At 36.8% G+C, this 19,111-nt stretch overlaps 1 protein-coding gene across 2 annotated transcripts in view; it reads right to left on the bottom strand.

The window, feature by feature from the left end:
• TMF1 (TATA element modulatory factor 1) overlaps window positions 1-16,939 on the bottom strand; it is a 31,964-nt gene extending 15,025 nt beyond the window's left edge. For both annotated transcript variants that reach the window (XR_015151304.1, XM_086366890.1), the window contains exons 1-7: window positions 16,561-16,939; window positions 12,473-13,674; window positions 10,195-10,298; window positions 9,433-9,559; window positions 7,048-7,153; window positions 510-652; window positions 100-266 (exon numbers count right to left, since the gene is read on the bottom strand). Coding sequence is in view for 1 of the 2 variants with exons in the window: in XM_086366890.1 (XP_086223016.1) it covers window positions 100-266; window positions 510-652; window positions 7,048-7,153; window positions 9,433-9,559; window positions 10,195-10,298; window positions 12,473-13,674; window positions 16,561-16,702 (1,991 nt within the window). In the remaining variant the exon portion in view is untranslated. The remainder of the gene's footprint in view (window positions 1-99; window positions 267-509; window positions 653-7,047; window positions 7,154-9,432; window positions 9,560-10,194; window positions 10,299-12,472; window positions 13,675-16,560) is intronic.
• Between the last annotated feature and the right edge of the window lie 2,172 nt (window positions 16,940-19,111).

Genomic DNA, 19,111 nt, shown 5'->3' with positions numbered 1-19,111 from the left:
ATATGTTATTAATGATCAGATAATAAAAAAAGGTGTTTCTTCCATTTCTTGCTCTGGTAATTGATTTTCAGTGAGTTGAATATTTGTTCATTTTCTTACTTGTATGCACTATCAAGAGCAGCCTGAATACTTCGGTTCTTTTCTTCAAGTTCATTAATGTCTATGTGAAGTCGACCAAGGTCCTTCTCTTGGCGTTCTACCACAGAATTTAGTTTCTTAATATTTTCTCTATGTTGTTTCTCAACCTCTTCTTTGCCATCAAGGACCTATATTATAAAAAGAGAAAAAGGTATATTTCAATAAAAAAATAGACCACAGTCAATAACCATGTTCTAGGAATCTCAAGCATTCTATCAATAATAACAAAGAAAAACCTTAACATTCACTATTTACTTGCTTGAAAATTCCTCCCAAATGACATACCTCAATAATTCATTGAGGTATGTCATGGCCAACTATTCATATTGGAAGTAACAGCAACATATACGTAGAGAATGGTTAATATTCACCTGTTTTAAATGTTGTAACTCTTCTTCAAGCTCTTGAACTTTTTTGTTCAGCTTTGCAATAATATTTTCATTTTCTTTGTCTTTAGTTCTTAATTTCTTAATGATGTTAGAATTATGCAGCTGCTGTTTTGAAAGTTTCTCTCCTGGCAATGGCAAAAAAGTATAAGTTCAAATAATGATGATTCGCTAAGACTGTGCGTAGAATGTTTTCTCTAACCAGTGACAGAAAATGACAGAATATCTTTAAAATCACAATGCTGTAACAGTTAATGTTAAAGTGATTTGGACAGGAATCAGTGACTTGGACATGAATGCTAAAATTACTAAGTAGAAGGATGGTGTGGAACAAAATATTTACAAAATATTTACAGTCTTAAAGAATCATTCCCACATATTATAAATTACAAAGGGAAAAAAATATGCTTTTACAACAGAGAAATCTGGTCATAATCTTAACCAAACATTCAATTCTGACATCACTAAACTGTGCTACAGCCTGACCTTATGTGTCCACTGATGTGATGGAGTAGAAGGTGCACAATATCACCTTTTATATTTACTAGAAATCTGATCTGAATTTAACCATGAAGAAAGTGACAAACTCCTAAACAGGGGGGGTAGTCAACAGGACGACTGGACTCCACAAAATCTTTGATGTCATGAAAAAAATATCCTAGATTGGAAGAAGACTAAAAGAATATAATTTCCAAACGCAATGAACTTTGGATCTTAGGGCAGAACAAATAACCAGACATGAGAGTCATTTTTTGAGACAACTGAGATAAAGGACAAAATACACACTAGAATACACTTCTGAATTAATGCTGATTTTCTTAGATGAGATGACAATGTTGCGCCTGTCAAGAAAAATTGCCCTTGGGAGATGCAGATGGAAGAACTGAGGAGTGGACTACAGAGTCAATGCAATTTCTATCAAAATCCAAATGGCATTTTTCACAAAAACAGCAGGAAAAAAAAAAAAAACCCTAAAAGTCATATGCAACCACAAAAGACCTCAAACAACCAAAGTGAGTCTGAGCAAGAACAAAGCTGGAGATACCACACTTCCTAATTTCCTAATTTCAAAGCATAATACTAAACTATAGAAATCAGAATAGTATGGTACTGGCATAAAAACAGACATATAGACCAATGGAACAAAATGGAGAGCTTAAAAAGTGATCTTCAACAAGGATGTCAAGAGTACAACCATGAGGAAAGGGCTGTCTCATCCATAAATGGTACTGGGATATGCATATGCAGAAAAACTAAACACTATAGCATCATACATCAAAAATAAAAATCAACTCAAAATAGATTAAAGACTTAAATATAAAACCAGAAACTGTAAAACTACCAGAAGAAAACATAGTGGAAAAAAGGGAAAAGTTTTCTGACATAAGTCTTGGGACCTGCTTTTTGACTAGGATCCCAAAAGCATAGGCTACAAAAGCAAAAAAAAAAAGATATGTGAGACTGTATCACAGTAAAAAACTACTGCACATTAAAAGAAACAACAGAGCAAAGAGATAATCTGCAGAATGGAAAAAAATATGTGCAAACCATACACTGATGAGGAATTAATATCCAAAATATGTAAGAATTCCTAGAACTTGATAGCAAAATAAAAAAAAGCCAATTTTGAAAATGGGCTAAAGACATGAAGAGACATTTCTCAAACAGTGTATACGAATGGCCAAAAGGTATAGAAAAAGGTGCTCAACATCACCCACCAGCAGGGAAATGAAAATCAGAACTACAGTAAGACGTCATCTCATACCTGTCAGGACAGCCATTATCAAAAAGATAAAAGATAAATACTGGAGAGGATATGAAGAAAAGAGAACCCTTGAGTAACAGTGGTGACAATGCAAATTGGTATAGCCAGTATAGAAAACAGTATGAAGATTCCTCAAAAATTTTAAAATAGAACGACCATATGATCCAGCAGTCTCACTTATGAGTATACATCCAAAAGAAATGAAATGAGGATCTCAAAGAGAGATCTGCATCCCCATGTTCACTGCAGTTTTATTTACAATAGCCCAGATACGGAAATAATCCATGTTTAGTCAATGCATAAACTGATAAAGAGAATGTGACACAGATTGATAAATCTATAGAGAGATATAAACATTATTTAGCTTTGAAAAAACAACTTGCCATTTGTGAAAATATGAATGAATCTAGAGGATGAAATAAACCAGACATAGATACAGATGATCTCACTTAAATGTGAAATACAAAAAAGTTGAATTTGTAGACACAGAGAACAAAATGGTGGTCACCAAGGGCTAGTAGGTAGAAGAAATGGGGAGATGTTGGCCAAGGGGTACAAAGTTTCAGTTATGCAAAATGAATAAGTTCTAGAGATGTAATTTACAGTATAGTGACTATAAATTATCAGCGATCAATGCAAAGAAACAGAGGAAAACCACAGAATGGGAAAGACTAGAGATCTCTTCAAGAAAATTAGAGATACCAAGGGAACATTTCATGCAAAGATGGGCTCGATAAAGGACAGAAATGGTATGGACCTAACAGAAGCAGAAGATATTAAGAAGAGGTGGCAAGAATACACAGAAGAACTGTACAAAAAAGATCTTCACAACCCAGATAATCACGATGGTGTGATCACTCACCTAGAGCCAGACATCCTGGAATGTGAAGTCAAGTGGGCCTTAGAAAGCATCACTACGAACAAAGCTAGAGGAGGTGATGGAATTCCAGTTGAGCTATTTCAAATCCTGGAAGATGATGCTGTGAAAGTGCTGCACTCAATAAGCCAGCAAATTTGGAAAACTCAGCAGTGGCCACAGGACTGGAAAAGGTCAGTTTTCATTCCAGTCCCAAAGAAAGGCAATGCCAAAGAATGCTCAAACTACCGCACAATTGCACTCTTGACACACGCTAGTAAAGTAATGCTCAAAATTCTCCAAGCCAGGCTTCAGCAATACATGAACTGTGAACTTCCATATGCCCAAGCTGGTTTTAGAAAAGGCAGAGGAAACAGAAATCAAATTGCCAACATCCACTGGATCATGGAAAAAGCAAGAGAGTTCCAGAAAAACATCTATTTCTGCTTTACTGACTATGCCAAAGCCTTCGACTGTGTGGATCACAATAAACTGTGGAAAATTCCGAAAGAGATGGGAATACCAGACCACCTGACCTACCTCTTGAGAAACCTGTATGGCAGGTCAGGAAGCAACAGTTAGAACTGGACATGGAACAGCATACTGGTTCCAGATAGGAAAAGGAGTACGTCAAGGCTGTATATTGTCACCTGGCTTATTTAACTTCTATGCAGAGTACATCATGAGAAACGCTGGGCTGGATGAAGCACAAGCTGGAATCAAGACTGCCGGGAGAAATATCAATAACCTCAGATACGCAGATGACACCACCCTTATGGCAGAAAGTGAAGAGGAACTCAAAAGCCTCTTGATGAAAGTGAAAGAGGAGAGTGAAAAAGTTGGCTTAAAGCTCAACGTTCAGAAAACGAAGATCATGGCATCTGGCCCCATCACTTCATGGCAAATAGGTGGGGAAACAGTGGGAATAGTATCAGATTTTATTTTGGGGGGCTCCAAAATCACTGCAGATGGTGACTGCTGCCATGAAATTAAAAGACGCTTACTCCTTGGAAGGAAAGTTATGACCAACCTAGATAGCATATTCAAAAGCAGAGACATTACTTTGCCAACAAAGGTCCGTCTAGTCAAGGCTATGGTTTTTCCTGTGGTCATGTATGGATGTGAGAGTTGGACTGTGAAGAAAGCTGAGCACCAAAGAATTGATGCTTTTGAACTGTGGTGTTGGAGAAGACTCTTGAGAGTCCCTTGGACTGCAAGGAGATCCAACCATGCCATTCTGAAGGAGATCAGCCCTGGGTGTTCTTGGGAAGGAATGATGCTAAAGCTGAAACTCCAGTACTTTGGCCACCTCATGCAAAGAGCTGACTCATTGGAAAAGACTCTGATGCTGGCAGGGATTGGGGGCAGGAGGAGAAGGGGACAACAGAGGATGAGATGGCTGGATGGCATCACCAACTCGATGGATGTGAGTTTGAGTGAACTCCAGGAGTTGGTGATGGACAGGGAGGCCTGGCGTGCTGCAGTCTACAGGGTCGCAAAGAGTTGGACACAACTGAGTGAACTGAACTGAACTGAACTGAATACTGCACTATAAACCTGTAACTTGCTAAAAAAAAGTAGATGTTAAAGCCTCTCATCACACACATACAAAATGGTAACTATGTGAAGTGACTGATATATTACTTAGTTTCACTGTGGTAGTAATCTCACAATATATACATATAAAAAAGTCACACTGTACACCTTACAAATACACAACTTTTATACCTCAACAAAGTTGGATTATTCCCTGGTAGCTCAGCTCAGTAAAGAATCTCATGCTACGCACGAGACCCCGGTTTGATCACTGGGTCAGGAAGATCACTGGAGAAGGGATAGGCTACCCACTCCAGTGTTCTTGGGCTTCCCTGGTGGCTCAGACGGTAAAGATTCCCCCTGCAATGCACGAGACCTGGGTTCGATCTCTGGGTTGGAACGATCCCCTGGAGAAGGAAATAGCTACCCGCTCCAGTATTCTTGCCTGGAGAATGCCACAAAGAGTCAACACAACTGAGCAACTTTCAAGGGCTTCCCTGGTGGCTCAGTCAGTAAATGAGGGAGACCTGGCTTCGACCTCTGGTTTTGGAAGATCCCCTGGAGGACAGCATGGCAACCCACTCCAGAATTCTTGCCTGGAGAATCCCCATGATCAGAGGAACCCGGCGGGCTGCAGTTCACAGGGTCACAAAGAGTCGGACATGACTGAGCAGCTAAGTACAGCACAGCAAAGTTGGATTAAAAAAAGAATTTAGGAGTGGAATGATACGATATCTGTCAACTACGTTCAAGAGGTTAGGCAAAAGGGTAGTATATGCATGTGCAGAAAGATATGGAGGCGGTATAGCTAGATCTTAACAGTCAATGACTCTAGTTAATGAAGTAATCAGATACTCATTGTAGTGTACTCAGCTTTGAGACTTGCCTCTTTTCAGCTATGACTTTAAAAATACCTCTAGGGTATACAGGAGCAGTATGTGAATACACCTATATGAAATCATTCTGAAGTTCATTAAGCAAAAGAAAACATCAGCTCACTCCCCAATTAAATTAATAAATTCCAACACAGTGAAATTTGATATTGATATTTTAAATAATTTTTTAAAATTATGAAACCACGTACTTAGCCTTTTCCTCAGTCTCTAATGCTGTAACAGAAAATAGTAACAGACTGCAAGATGTCTTGGGATATGTTTAATCAACTCTTCCTTCTTTTATTTTAGTGCTTAGATTGTTTTTAATTATCTCTGTACCTATACTTCCCTCTCATTAAATTATAGTGCCTAAAGGACAGGGAATGTGTCATTTATTACACATTTGTCATTTGTCTATATGAAACAGAATCTGACCAACTAGCTGTTAAATATAAGCTGAATAAATGAAAAAGAAGAATTGGACAAAACTATTTCAAATGAAGTGATTAGTTCCAATTACTCTCAGTCTGGAAATTCACTTAAATGCAGTGATTTAAGTACAGAAATGTTCATCCCACTATGATTTGTAATATTAACATTTTAGAAATATACACATAACATTAGGAAAAGAAAAACAAATATGTCTATATAATGCACTTTAATACAGTCATTAATAATGGTATCAAAGTGCATTTAATGGCTTAAGGAAATTTAAAAGAAAGAACACTGCAAATTAGATATATGATATTATGTTTAAAAACATATTAAAAATGCAATAAAAGGAAACAAATTAATAATTCCTTATAAAACTGGATTATGATCTTTTTTCTCTTTCTTCATATACTTCCTATAACTTAAAAATTTTCTGGAAGCAGCAAGCATTATTTTATAACTAAAAAAACTTTAAGAAAAAGAAAAATTTATTTAACCATCTTTTCCAAAACTACCTTCTTTCCTATGACATTCCAATGTCCAACTGCAATGTTTAATCTCCTGAAGAATCTTTAATTTTCATAACCCTATTAATTATAAATCTTTTCATATACAAAGTGTTTAATAATTGAAAAATTAAAATAGGAATTTAAGAAAAAATTCACTATCAAATTCCAGAACAACAGAATGATACCATATAGTACCCAAGCTAGAGATTCAGATACTATATAAACTCTATAATTAGAACTTTCAAATATCTTGGTTTAAATCAAGGCTCTAAAACCTGTTACAAGCTTCCTTAGGGAAGCACAAAATTCTATTTCTCACAGAGTTGGGTTTTTTTTAACTCCCTAGAAACAAAGCTACATACATTATAGTTCTACTTCTCTACATGTTGCTCCACATTCTTCCATCAACTGTTATCTATCACTTCTGAAGCTTAAGTCCAAACCTTTCTTGCTTCCCATGTTTTTACATTAGGAAAAAGCAGCACTTAGTCACATGTTAAGTATTTTATTGTCACAATATTTTTCACAACTGACTGAATATTTTACGTACCTTCTTCCATTAACCCTCGGATCTGCTCATCTTTCTCTTTCAAAAGGTCTGCCGTTTCACTACTATTTAATCTAGTAGCAAGTTCTTCTTTTATACTTTTGATTTCCTAATTAAAAAAAAAAAAACACAAATACCATAAAGAATTAATTTCATTCTGGGCATATTTTTCATTTTTTCCATATTCAATTAATTGCATTTTCAGTAACAATCCGTAAGTTTTGTTAACCTGAGTTTATATCACCTTGTTTAATCAAAAGCAAGTAAAGAGCTTTGAAAATGACATAGAAAACTTAAAATCAGACATAAGCAGATTTTAATATGGAAATGTAAATGAGAGTAAATTAACTTTCAACACCCTTTTTGAGTATCTCTACACATATTTTCTACAGTTGAGACATTATTTTTGGAACATTCAACTAGTATATCTCCATTTTTCACTGTATTTCTTTTCCTCATCTGATACTTAAAGTGAATATTCCTCATCCTCATACTTTAAAATATGTTGCAAAGTGAGAGGAAAAAAACATAACTTCATAAGGTTCAATCTAATTAAGCAGAGATTTAATAGAAACATGTTACGATATTTTACCTTTGGAAACAATGGTGATATAAAGTGTCCTATGATTTAAAATTTTTCACAATGCTTTGAAACTAAACAACAGCTCAAATCAACTAACATTTACTAAGTATTTAAAGTATACTTTGTATCCAATATCATTTAATCCTTACAACAGTCCTGGCAGGGAGGAATTTGTACTATTCAACTACACAAGTAAGAAAATTAAGATTAAGAAAGCTTGAGCAAACTTTGAAGGTCAGAAAGCTATAAAGAGGTAGAGTTATAACTTGAACCCAGGTCTGTGAATCCCTAAAGCTTATGCTCTGAACTATCAACAGCACTGCTGTCCATTTTCAACTGCCAAAATTCCATCCATCAAGGTCCAGGAAGAATATCATACCTTCCATCAAAACACTCAGTTCCTCTGATTAAAATCCGTCCTCCACGATGCCATTTCAAAATCCTTATTCATCCACCTACTACTATATGTTTGTTGATATTATTTGTCTTTCAAACTAGGAAGGCAAACTCTTCACTTAAGGTAATTCAATTCACCTTTAAATTTCCAATGGATCCTAAGCAGGGAGTTCATACATGGCAGTACACATAAAATGTATTAAAAAACTTAGGACCCAAGATTTTTCCACCTATTAATATAACTGGTTTGGATCTATTTTAGATCTACAATGCAAAGCGCACTACAGAAGACAAACATTCCTTAAAATCTACTTTTTGTACTGTATTCAGATGGAATGGAGCAAGAACAAGAAGAATTAAGTTAGTTAAGATAGTCTCAGGTTACTGTTACTGTCTTAAATGATACTAATTGGAAGTCACTAATTAAATCAGCCAAGCAGACAGAAGTATATCATGTATTTCTTTTCTGTAAAAATATGCACAGAAAAATTATAAATTAACATTGGTCAAGAAAGGGGAAAACAAGCTTAGAAAGGCACCTAATAAGAAATGCTACTATTAACAGTTGAGATACAAGCAATAATTAGTAACCTATTGGTTACTAATTTCTGAAATAGCCAAATTATAAGAAATATTTATTCTAATTACAAGAAAATATTTCTAAACTGCTCCAAATGATAAGAACTAGAACAATGGTTTCCAACCAGGAGTATTTTTGCTCCTGGGGGACATTTGGTAGTATTTTCAATTTTCATAATTGGGGGGGGACTGGGATGGCAGGTGGGTAAGGCAAGACAATACTGTATCTTGTAGATATGGGCCTGGGATGCTGGTAAATCCCCTACAATGTACAGGACAGTGCACTACAATATAAAATCATCCAGCCCAAAATAGCAACAATGCTGAGGTGGAGAATCCTACATTAGAATAAATCAATATTTTATTCTAACATTCAATGTCACTAATCATTAGGAATTTTTACTTTAAAATAACTTTAACTTGAAAGATTGAGTGTGTGTGTATGTGTGTGTGTGTATATTTGAGGTGGAAGTGAAAATAACAAACGAGAATAATGATAACTTTAAAAATTTATAGAGTACCATTTAGATTTAAGTGTTATTTATTTTGATGGAATTATAATTCATAAAAATTATTCTAAAGATCCTTGCTACACACCTTGCAAGGACTTTACACACAAAGTGTACAAACAAATATTTGCTTAATTTTTTTAAAGTATCAAAAATCTGAAATTCTAAAGGTACTGAAAAATCTAAAATTTAAGTGTTAATATACTCCATGGTATTCTTTTAATCTTACTTTTTTTCCCAATACCAAAATATTATTAATGCACTCCTCAAAAATATATGTCTCTATAGAGTTAGATTAATATTATTTTAAACTTCCATTACCTTTTTAGCAGCATCTCTCTCTTTGCAGGCTAGCTGAACTTTCTTTTCCGCTTCTGCAATTCTTTGAGTAAACTCATCTTTCAAGGAAGAAATACTGCTGCTCTCTTCTTTCACTCTGATCATTTCACTAAATTTAAAATAATACTAAGACTGAAAATATGTGTTTATATATTCCAAAATTGAGCTCAGTTTGCCCCCCAAAAATAACAACATTCTCTTCAACATGCACCTTACTAAAATAGATTAATTTGAGGAGTGTTAACTTTTAAGAGAAAAATTACCTGCTTATTTTAAAACATTTCAAAGAAAACTCATTAGAAATTGAAAATGTCACCAATATTTGATGTGCAAAAATTAGAAAAAGATAAATAAAACTTGTTATTTCTGAATCTTATTGTGAAACATTTTGCTATTCACCTCCTTAAAGCAAACCAATGCTCAATTTTTTTTTAAACTGTAATCTAAGTTTTCTCTAAATATACCTTTTAAATCTCTAATACTAAAAGATTATTAATAACTAAAAAGGAAGAAGTTTTTCTGTTATTGTTTTACGAAACACCCCTCTTCAGTGCCACTGGTAAAAAAGTAAGATAATTTGAGGAGAAAAGTAATCTCTAAGGGTAGAACTGAAATGCTATTCAATTTTCAGTAATTATAAATAAGTTAAAATATAAAATATTTCAATTTAAAAAACATATTTAAGTAACAACCAAGTGCATGGGCCAATACAAAATGAATAAAATTAGTCATATTTGTACTTACTCTTTCAGATTATCATAAGCTTCTTCTAGAAGTGCTTTTTCTTTACTAAGAGATAATAACTGAGCTTCCCTTTTATCCAGTTTCTCATTCAGAAATTCAACTGTCTAGATAAGAAGAATACACAAAAGTCCAACATTTAACTTTAAAACATCATTTTTACATGCAGGTAAAAACTGTAAAGGTCACCTAATCACTATAATAAATCAGCATTGTTTCATAAAAAGAATTAAAAAAAAAAAAAAAACACAGTGGACATAGAACAGCAAGAACTCATACACAGTGGGTAGGATGGTATAAATCAGTAGTACAACCAGAAAGCTGGATAGCTGGTGGTTTGGTAAAATGTTTTGGAAAACAAGCAATATCTAGGTGAAAATCTATATAACCTTTCATGTAGAAAATTCTATTTTTAGGTGTACCTCAGAGGAGAAAACTCTTGCATAATTGTACAAGAACATTTGTAGCAATTTGTAACAACAAAAATGTAGGGAAGAGTGGACATGTCCAGTAAAAGAAGAGAGGAAAATAGATGCAATCAAAAAAGATCAAAGCCTCTACTGATGTTCTCTATGTTATCTGGGTAGTGGACATACAAGTGTTTGCTTCTCCACATTATTTTTTAACCCTAATGTGTAAACTTTTTAGCATGATACACTGCATTTAGTCCAGTGGCTAAGACTCCATGTTCCCAATGCAAAGGGCCGGGGTTCGATCCCTGGTCAGGGAACTAGATCCCACATGCTGCAACTGAAGAGTCTGCATGGCACAACTAAAACCTGGCATAGTCAAATAAAATAAATATTAAAAAAAAAAAAAAAGCAAAAGTAATTTTAGAAAATCCATAGGCACGTAACTTTAAAATCTCCAGAATATATCAGTATGGTGCTGCTCCTGCTAAGTCACTTCAGTCATGTTCAACTCTGTGAGACCCCAGAGACGGCAGCCCACCAGGCTTCCCCATCTCTGGGATTCTCCAGGCAAGAACACTTGAGTGGGCTGCCATTTCCTTCTCCAATATATCAGTATAAAGCCAAGCAAAAAGAAATGATCAGACTATCTAATTCCTTAGGGCTTACTGAAGCAGTAATACACCTGTGCATGAGGAACAGTGCCTTTTGTACTAAAAAATAAAGTCCTAACCTGATATAGGTCTAGGTTAACTTAGAAATTACTGACCTCCTAAGAATGGTTCAAAAATATCTTAATAATAAATAGTGTTTCTAGGAATTGAAACTGCTATTATAGCTAGAGACATTTTGTTTGTGAAAAATATTAAACCTAGTTAACAGAATCTGGTACTTTTTGTACATTAAATAATTCAAATACATGACACTTAGAGAACATTTCTTCAAGATATCCTGTATCTCAGAGGAGTCTACTACAGATGCCAGATTAGAGTCAATTTCTATACCTAAAAATCATAGAAAAAACAAAACTGTGACTTAATATCAAAAAACTTTCACCACTTTCCTTTTGCCTGCCAGGCTCCTCTGTCCATGGGATTCTTCAGGCAAGAATACTGGAGTGGATTGCCATGCCCTTTTCTAGGGGATCTTCCTGACCCAGGGACTGAACCCACATCTCTAGGTCTCCGGCATTGGCAAAAGGGTTCTTTACCACTAACACCACCTGGGAAGTTTTTTCATCTACTAGATAAAAGCAATTTGTCATTCCTAAGCAACACCTTTGATCCTTGGACATTTCTCTTTTTCATTTATTCATTCAGCTATCAATAGGAAATATCAAAAACAACATAAACAAGAAAACAAAATGAGGCAATTAATAACAGAAAAACATCAATGATCTGAAACCAAATTTTTTCATTTAAGATCTCCCTACAAATAATGTGAACGTGCAAAAAATGTTTGGTGTAAGAAAAATCATGTAACATTTAGATTTGCTTGTGCTCTTCTATCTGCAAAGGAGTTGAAGGTATCTGTTTACATAAGAAGACAGTCCTTTACAAACTGACAAAGAATATATAGCAAAAGACAATATTAAGGTGATAAGAACTCAACAGTAAAGGCCTATGATGGGAATTTTTTATGCTCAGTTATACTGAAATATCAACTTATGTTACCATAGCTGCCTTGAAGAAATTTCAAATAACGTCAATAGTTCTTCATCTTTAAGATCCTTAACACCACACTTAAATGGCAAAAGGCCTGTCTTTTTTAATCAAGACAAATCATTAGGCATCATTGAACATTAAAAATAAACCAATGATTTAATCTCTGAAGAACATATCAAAAAACCCTCTTCCATTTCTTAGAGTTACCTTGCAGACATCTTCCTTCTCAGAAGGTGCCTCTGGCTGGTTTGAAGCTTCAGGCTGCTCAGCCTCCTCAGCCAACACAGCATGTCCTTCATTTACTGATGTGGAAGAAACCAAGATATCAGGCTGTTCGCAGTTAACAGGAGTTGCACTTCGTCCACTTTCTTCCATTTCTGTTTCCTCATTGGGCATAATTAATGTTTCATTTGCTTCTTCAGGTTTTCCTTCAACAGATTCAATTGTTTTGGTCTTTGGAGTTGAAGAATTAAGTATAATAGGTACTAGAGCATATCCCTTGCCTGACAGTTCATCATCTGAATTGATTTCGCTGACACTACGGCTATCTAATGACTGTACACTAAATGAGTCTATTCTTTCAAAAGCATCAGATGAGCAGCAACTCTCAGTGAGTTTTTGGAAATCATCTAAACGATTATATTCAGGACAAGCAGATGCTGAGAGAAGCTGAAAGGATGTCTGCATCAAGTGCAAGCTTGATTTTGAATCTGTATGCTCTTGTCTAGAACTTGCTGAGCTCTCACTTATTACACTTTCATGATCTAAAACTTCAATATCACTAGTGGTAGAAGTACCTGACGAGAAGGTACTAACAGGAGGAGAAGGTGTATTGCTCTGTCGGTCTTCATGTTTTTGTTCCTTAGGTTCCAAAGCCATGTCCTTGGTTTCTGCTGTGAGAGGCTGTGTAGACATATTAGATACATTTTCCCTAGTTGTTTTCACATTCATAACACTTTCAGATACTTTCAAATGCACTGTTGGCACCTTCGTATCAGATTCTTTAGTAACAGTTTCTTCGTGCTTATCCTCAGTTTTAGGTGACAGAGTACTGACTGCCAGAGTTTCCTTGGATACACATGGAGGAGAGTCCTTTACTTTTGACTCAGTGGCTTCAGTTGTTCTTGACTGTCCAGTGTGCAAGGACTCCTGTAAGGTGCTTTTCACTTCTTCTTCTGGTCGCTGTGATTTAGCTGGTGGTTTTGATACCACTGGACTCTTCTGAATGGTCTGGACATCAGCTGGAGAGAGAAAGGCACTGAAGAAATTTTCAGATTCATCTACCACAGTTCTCCGAACTGGCTTTGTAATTGCTTTAGGAGAGACTACTGGCTGACTCTGAGGTTCAGTGTTGGATTTTAACCCCCAGGTTGAAGTATCCCATCCTCCACTGACAGGGGGACTTATTCCTTTGACAAAAAAAAAAAAAATTAAAAAAGAAAATTTTAGACACACATATAAAGTATGCAAATTGCAATAATTATTGTAAGTCAATATAAATACGTCTTTTTAAAATTCTACAAAGTACAACCTATAATTTGTATCTGTTACACTCCTCACTTACAACATAATTAATTAGTTCATCGGTTAACTTTGGGCCATAAAGATGAAAACTGGTATGCATTTGCCCAAGAGGAACTAGGAACAAACATGAAAGACTGGACCTGGCATATGCCAGAAACAAGTATGTTATTCTCTCCTACAAAAAATTAATAAAGTAATGGTAGATGTTAATAATCCATGCCAAGTCCAAAATACATACTATGCATCTCACAATAATAGGCAGTATCTTCACTTACAGGTCATGTGGAGTCATGAAAAATAGAATCTACCTTCTATATAGTTAGTTTCATATTAATTCTATTCTTAGAATATCAATGATAAAGCATCATTATCAGCTATACAGACAGTAACATTCAACACTGAACCCAAAATACTGGTGACAAACATTCTTTATCAAAGATCAAAGTAAACTAATGGGAACAGTAACTTCTAAAGGACAAACTCATTTCCATCCACTTAATGACAAACTCACTTTCCAAGTCCCACTCTCCAAACCAACTCCCTGAGAAACTTTTGTTCTCTTGCTGAACTCTAAATTATGTTAATAATTAGTAGAAGGTCATATGAATTTCAGAATTGCATTTTTAGAATTATTGCTTTTTGATAAAGATAGCAGTTTACACTAGGATTTAAAAAAAAAAAAAAAAACCTGGAAGAAAATAACCATCTTCTGGGCAAAAAAGGTAATTGTGTCAGTCATACAAATAATATGTTAAATTATTTTTAACATAATTTATACAATGATAAAAAATGGCATATTTGCTAAAATACTTTGAAGCATTTCTTAAAAAAAAGTAATTGTGTCAGTCATACAAATAATGTTAAATTATTTTTAACATAATTTATACAATGATAAACAAAAAATGTCATATTTGCTAAAATTAAGCATTTCTTAAGAAAAAAAGTCACCCATTTCTAAATTCAAAAGTGGCTGAGCAGAATTTATCACATACTGTGAACAATTAGAAGTTGTTGGGCAGAGCACAAGTACCTAAAAGCTCCTAAAAGCTGTCAAGCCTGAAACTAAAGTCTATCCTAATTTAATATGACTTTGGAGGTATGTAGGAAACTTTAGCTTGGGGGTATAGTATTATATCCATTTATTCAGTACAGCAGAACAGTGGGAAAAAAGTGAAAAACAAAATTAAAGATACAAAGGAATGAGCAAGATAAAATGCTGTATTAAGTTATGTCAATGAATGATAGAACTCAAATTTACCAGCTGGATAAAGTTTTACACAAATCGTGGAGTTATGCGATATTCACTTGTGATTATGATTATGCGATAATCATTGGTCATCTTTTAGTGATGGCAACGTAAAACACAGGTGATCAGTGAACATTTATAGCATTTCACTAAAACCTAAACCTATTCTGGAAAACCTATTTTTTTAAAAAAATGAATCACAGAACAGGATTCAAGTCCCGGGTAAACTTGAACAGAACTTCTTTCTGATACACAGAAAGAAGTATCCTTACAATTAATATTCTGTCTCTTTCAAAGTTTAGTCATTCAATATGTGGGGTAGCCCGACAAAAAGGAAGTTGAGCTACTCCCACCAAGGTCCTACGCAGTTCAGTTGCTCAGTCGTGTCCAATTCTTAGCGACCCCATGGACTGCAGCACGCCAGGCCTCCCTGTCCATCACCAACTCCCAGAGTTTACTCAAACTCATGTCCATTGAGTCGGTGATGCTATCCAACCATCTCATCCTCTGTCGTCCCCTTCTCCTCTCGCCTTCAGTCTTTCAGGGTCTTTTCCAGTGAGTCAGTTCTTCGCATCAGGTGGCCAAAATATTGAAGTTTCAGCTTCAGCATCAGTCCTTCCAATGAATATTCAGGACTGAAGTTAACAGGATGATGACATAAACACTTGAGCCAAACCATCTTAAAATGAGGTACCTCAAATTTAGGTCCTAACTTCTCAATTACGTAAAATTAGAAACAAACCAGAAAGAAGTAGTCAGGAATAATTTATTCTTTCTCTTAGAGATTCACACTCCGAAAGAGGGGCCAATCTTCACGCCACACACCAAAAGGATAAACTGTTCCTTAGACTTAACGCCAAAAACAACTGAAGATCCCTGAAAGATAAAGCCCAAGGTCTCAGAGAAAGAGACCGGACTCTGATGGACTAGACTGCGCAGCAAGCCGCAACCGCCAGGCGCGCCCCCACGGACCCTCCCCCTGGTGGAGTGGCCGAGAGGAAGTGACCGCGCGTCTCGGTACCACACTCAGGGCAGCACCTGAACCCGAGGAGCCGTCCCAGGAGAGACGCTCATAACAGAGAACAGGAAGCGCTTGCGAACTCGCACTGCTCGCCAAGTGTTTGCGACTGTTCTTCCCGTCGCTATGGACCGATTTCGATACTGGGTTCTCCTCCGGGGTTCGGAGCACGCAGCGCACCGGGGCTCGGGGGAGGGGGAGAGGGGACTGTGCTCCGTGGTCTGTGGAGCGAGGGCGCGGGGCCACTCGCACGGAATCGGGTCCCCGTCAGCCCCCAACCCGGGGCCACAAGAAAGGAGGGACCCCGGGGCTGGGTTTTCCCTCGGGACCACAGCAAAGCTCAACTGAGAGGCCAAAGCAGCGTTCGGGGCCGTGCTGGGGGCTAGGACGCGCAGGAGTCCGTCGCTCAGCGACAGGCAGGAGCCCGGCCCCCCGCCCCCCGCTTCACCTGTTGGCCTCTTGAGAGACGCCCGCGGGATAGAGGGACGCCGCCGCTCGCGCCCTTACCTGGCTCTCCGTACGGAATGGTCTCGGCCCAAGCGCTCGGCTCCTCTTCCTGGATGTCCAGGACCCTGTCGATGGACTTCTGGGCCTGAGACAGGGCCTGCTTGGCGAAGCTGGAAAGCTGGGAGGCGTTGAACCAGCTCATCTCCCCTCCTCAACCGCCGGCGTTGGCGGCGGCGGCAGCGGCAGCACCAGCACCGAGCGGGAAGGCCAAGGGAAAGGCTGACGGTCGGGGGCCCGGGGGAGGGTGCACGGAGAGCCTCGCCTGCTTCTCCACTCGGCGGGCCCTGTCAGTGGGAAACCATGACCCCGAAGATCTCCCCCGAGCCCGAGATGTTACCCTCGCCGCTTCCCACACAGCTGAGACGACAGGTCCAACTGCGCAGGCGCTAGCTGCTTCCACGTACACAACCGGCAACTCCGGGAGCCCGGAGTTCCGCCCATAGACGGAAGAACTGAAGAATGTTGACGTCACTTCCGGGAATGCAGGCTCGCCTATAGTTACCGAGGAACGCGGAACGCTTCGTATTGAAACTGGTTCCAGGCGTACAGCGAAAATTCTTCGCCCCGGGATAAACTCTGTGGCTAAACCAGCAGAGACTGATGCCTTAGGGAGGAATAGGCAGGTTTTTTCAAGTGGGTTCCTTCCTGTAAAACAGCTCTCGTACTAAGAGCTAGCGCATTGCCATTAAAAATAGGGAAGTTGGCTATGGCATTTCTTTCATAAAGCCTTCTCTCAAATATTTAATCAGTTGTGTTAACTCGGCCTCAAAGAGTAACTTTGGGTTTGGGTTTGTCTAAAAATACTGCTCATCGTATGAAAGACCTTACTCGGCCCACCTGATCCGAGAAAATAAAAAGCCATCTTCCCCAAGGAGGAATTAGAACAAGACACAATCTCCTCCTCACAATACAGGTCGACTCTCAGCTACAGTTGAAACAAACTAGCATTAAGACTAGTACTCTATACCGTGCATATTATTTAAAACACACCTTTTTTGCATGTGCTCATCAAACAAATCAAATTGGTGGCCTCCCTAATCTAGTCAGCAGCTGTTTGGTTAGGCCACCATGTTAAAATTCTATCAACATGTAAAAGATTTCATACAAAAACCCAGACTTCCAGTTGATTTTGAAAAATATGTACACCAACATGCAACAGTCAGCTGGAGCAGTTGCCCCTTTTGACAATTTTCACTCCAGGATGTCACAGTCCCCACTATTCTAATTACACTCCCACTCTCACTTGTTTTTGCCTAATGAGTATTTTACCCCACTGCAAGGAACCATGTCATAAATGAATTATTTTTATTTATTTTTTAGCCAGATTTAAACTCTGCCTGTGAGAAGTTATGATCTTCTCATAATTTTATCTAACTTCTGTAAAAATGTGCATAATGAAACCTTTACAATTCAGTAATGTACAAAGTAGTACTAAATAACTCAATGTAACTTCAAACAACTTTAGCTAACTAGCCTGAGGAAGTGTCATGTTAGACTTGGAAACCCTTCCAAGACTTCTAACTGTGTAGTTTGAGGTAAATGACCTAAATTTCTAAATCTATTCAGCTCTCAGATGAAGATAATACCACATTCTCACAAGGCTACTTACACAAGAATTACCGTTGTACCTGTATATAGCACCTGTAAGCTCAATCTGTATACAGCACCTGTAAACTCAATGTGTAACTTTTTAAGGAAATCGTATGAATTTATACCATGTTTTTATAATGAAACAAATTACTTGTCAATATAGAACTGGAAAGAATAAAAATAAATGAAAATCTAACCCAGTGACACATAGTCACAAAGCATTTAACAGAAAACTGCCAGAAAAATCAAAAACAAAGAACATGTACTATATGTTCCCACACTAAGATACTAAAACTCATTTTCAGTACTTGTGTTTAATTCTGTTTTAAGCCTTAGACTTTTGGAAGGGGGAAAAAGCATTTCAAGAGGCCCTAATATAAAAATTAAGTCATTCCATTTCATTACATTATTATGCCAGAGCAAATTAAATCAGTAGGTATTTATTGTTGCTAAAGTACTAATTCAAGTACTATAAAATTTTTGTATTAGCAACTCTGCTACATGTTTTAAAATTATTTCTACATCAGTACAGAACTACTAAATATATTTTTAAAATTTCAGTGAGAAAATTAGACAATATATGATTTTTATTAATAAATAATGTGAAAGCATCAGTGGTAATGGTTTAAACATTAAATTCTTTTAAACATCCATGTCTTGGCTTTAATGTGCATATTGGCCTCTATGGCACTGAAGGTAAACACATGAAAATATTTCCTATTTCCATGCACAGGTGTTCAGCTATATACCGTTTACAAATTATTATGGACAAGGTAATTTTGCAATAATATTCATTTGGACAGCCACAATTAATATTAAATCAAGCAAGAAGTAGGCTATGTTGAACATATGCTCTAGATGTCAGTATTTAATGTTATTTAAAACTTAATTTTCTTATTTTTTTTAAGGGACATCTTTTTGTATAGTGGGTGCTCAAATGAAAACTGAAGAATACATTCTT

The sequence above is a fragment of the Bos grunniens genome, chromosome 22 (assembly GCF_055505025.1).
Source record: "Bos grunniens cultivar Pamir isolate PY7600 chromosome 22, Bosgru_T2T1.0, whole genome shotgun sequence".
In the NCBI taxonomy this organism is placed as follows: domain Eukaryota; kingdom Metazoa; phylum Chordata; class Mammalia; order Artiodactyla; family Bovidae; genus Bos; species Bos grunniens.
This window is presented reverse-complemented; position numbering and strand designations above follow the sequence as displayed.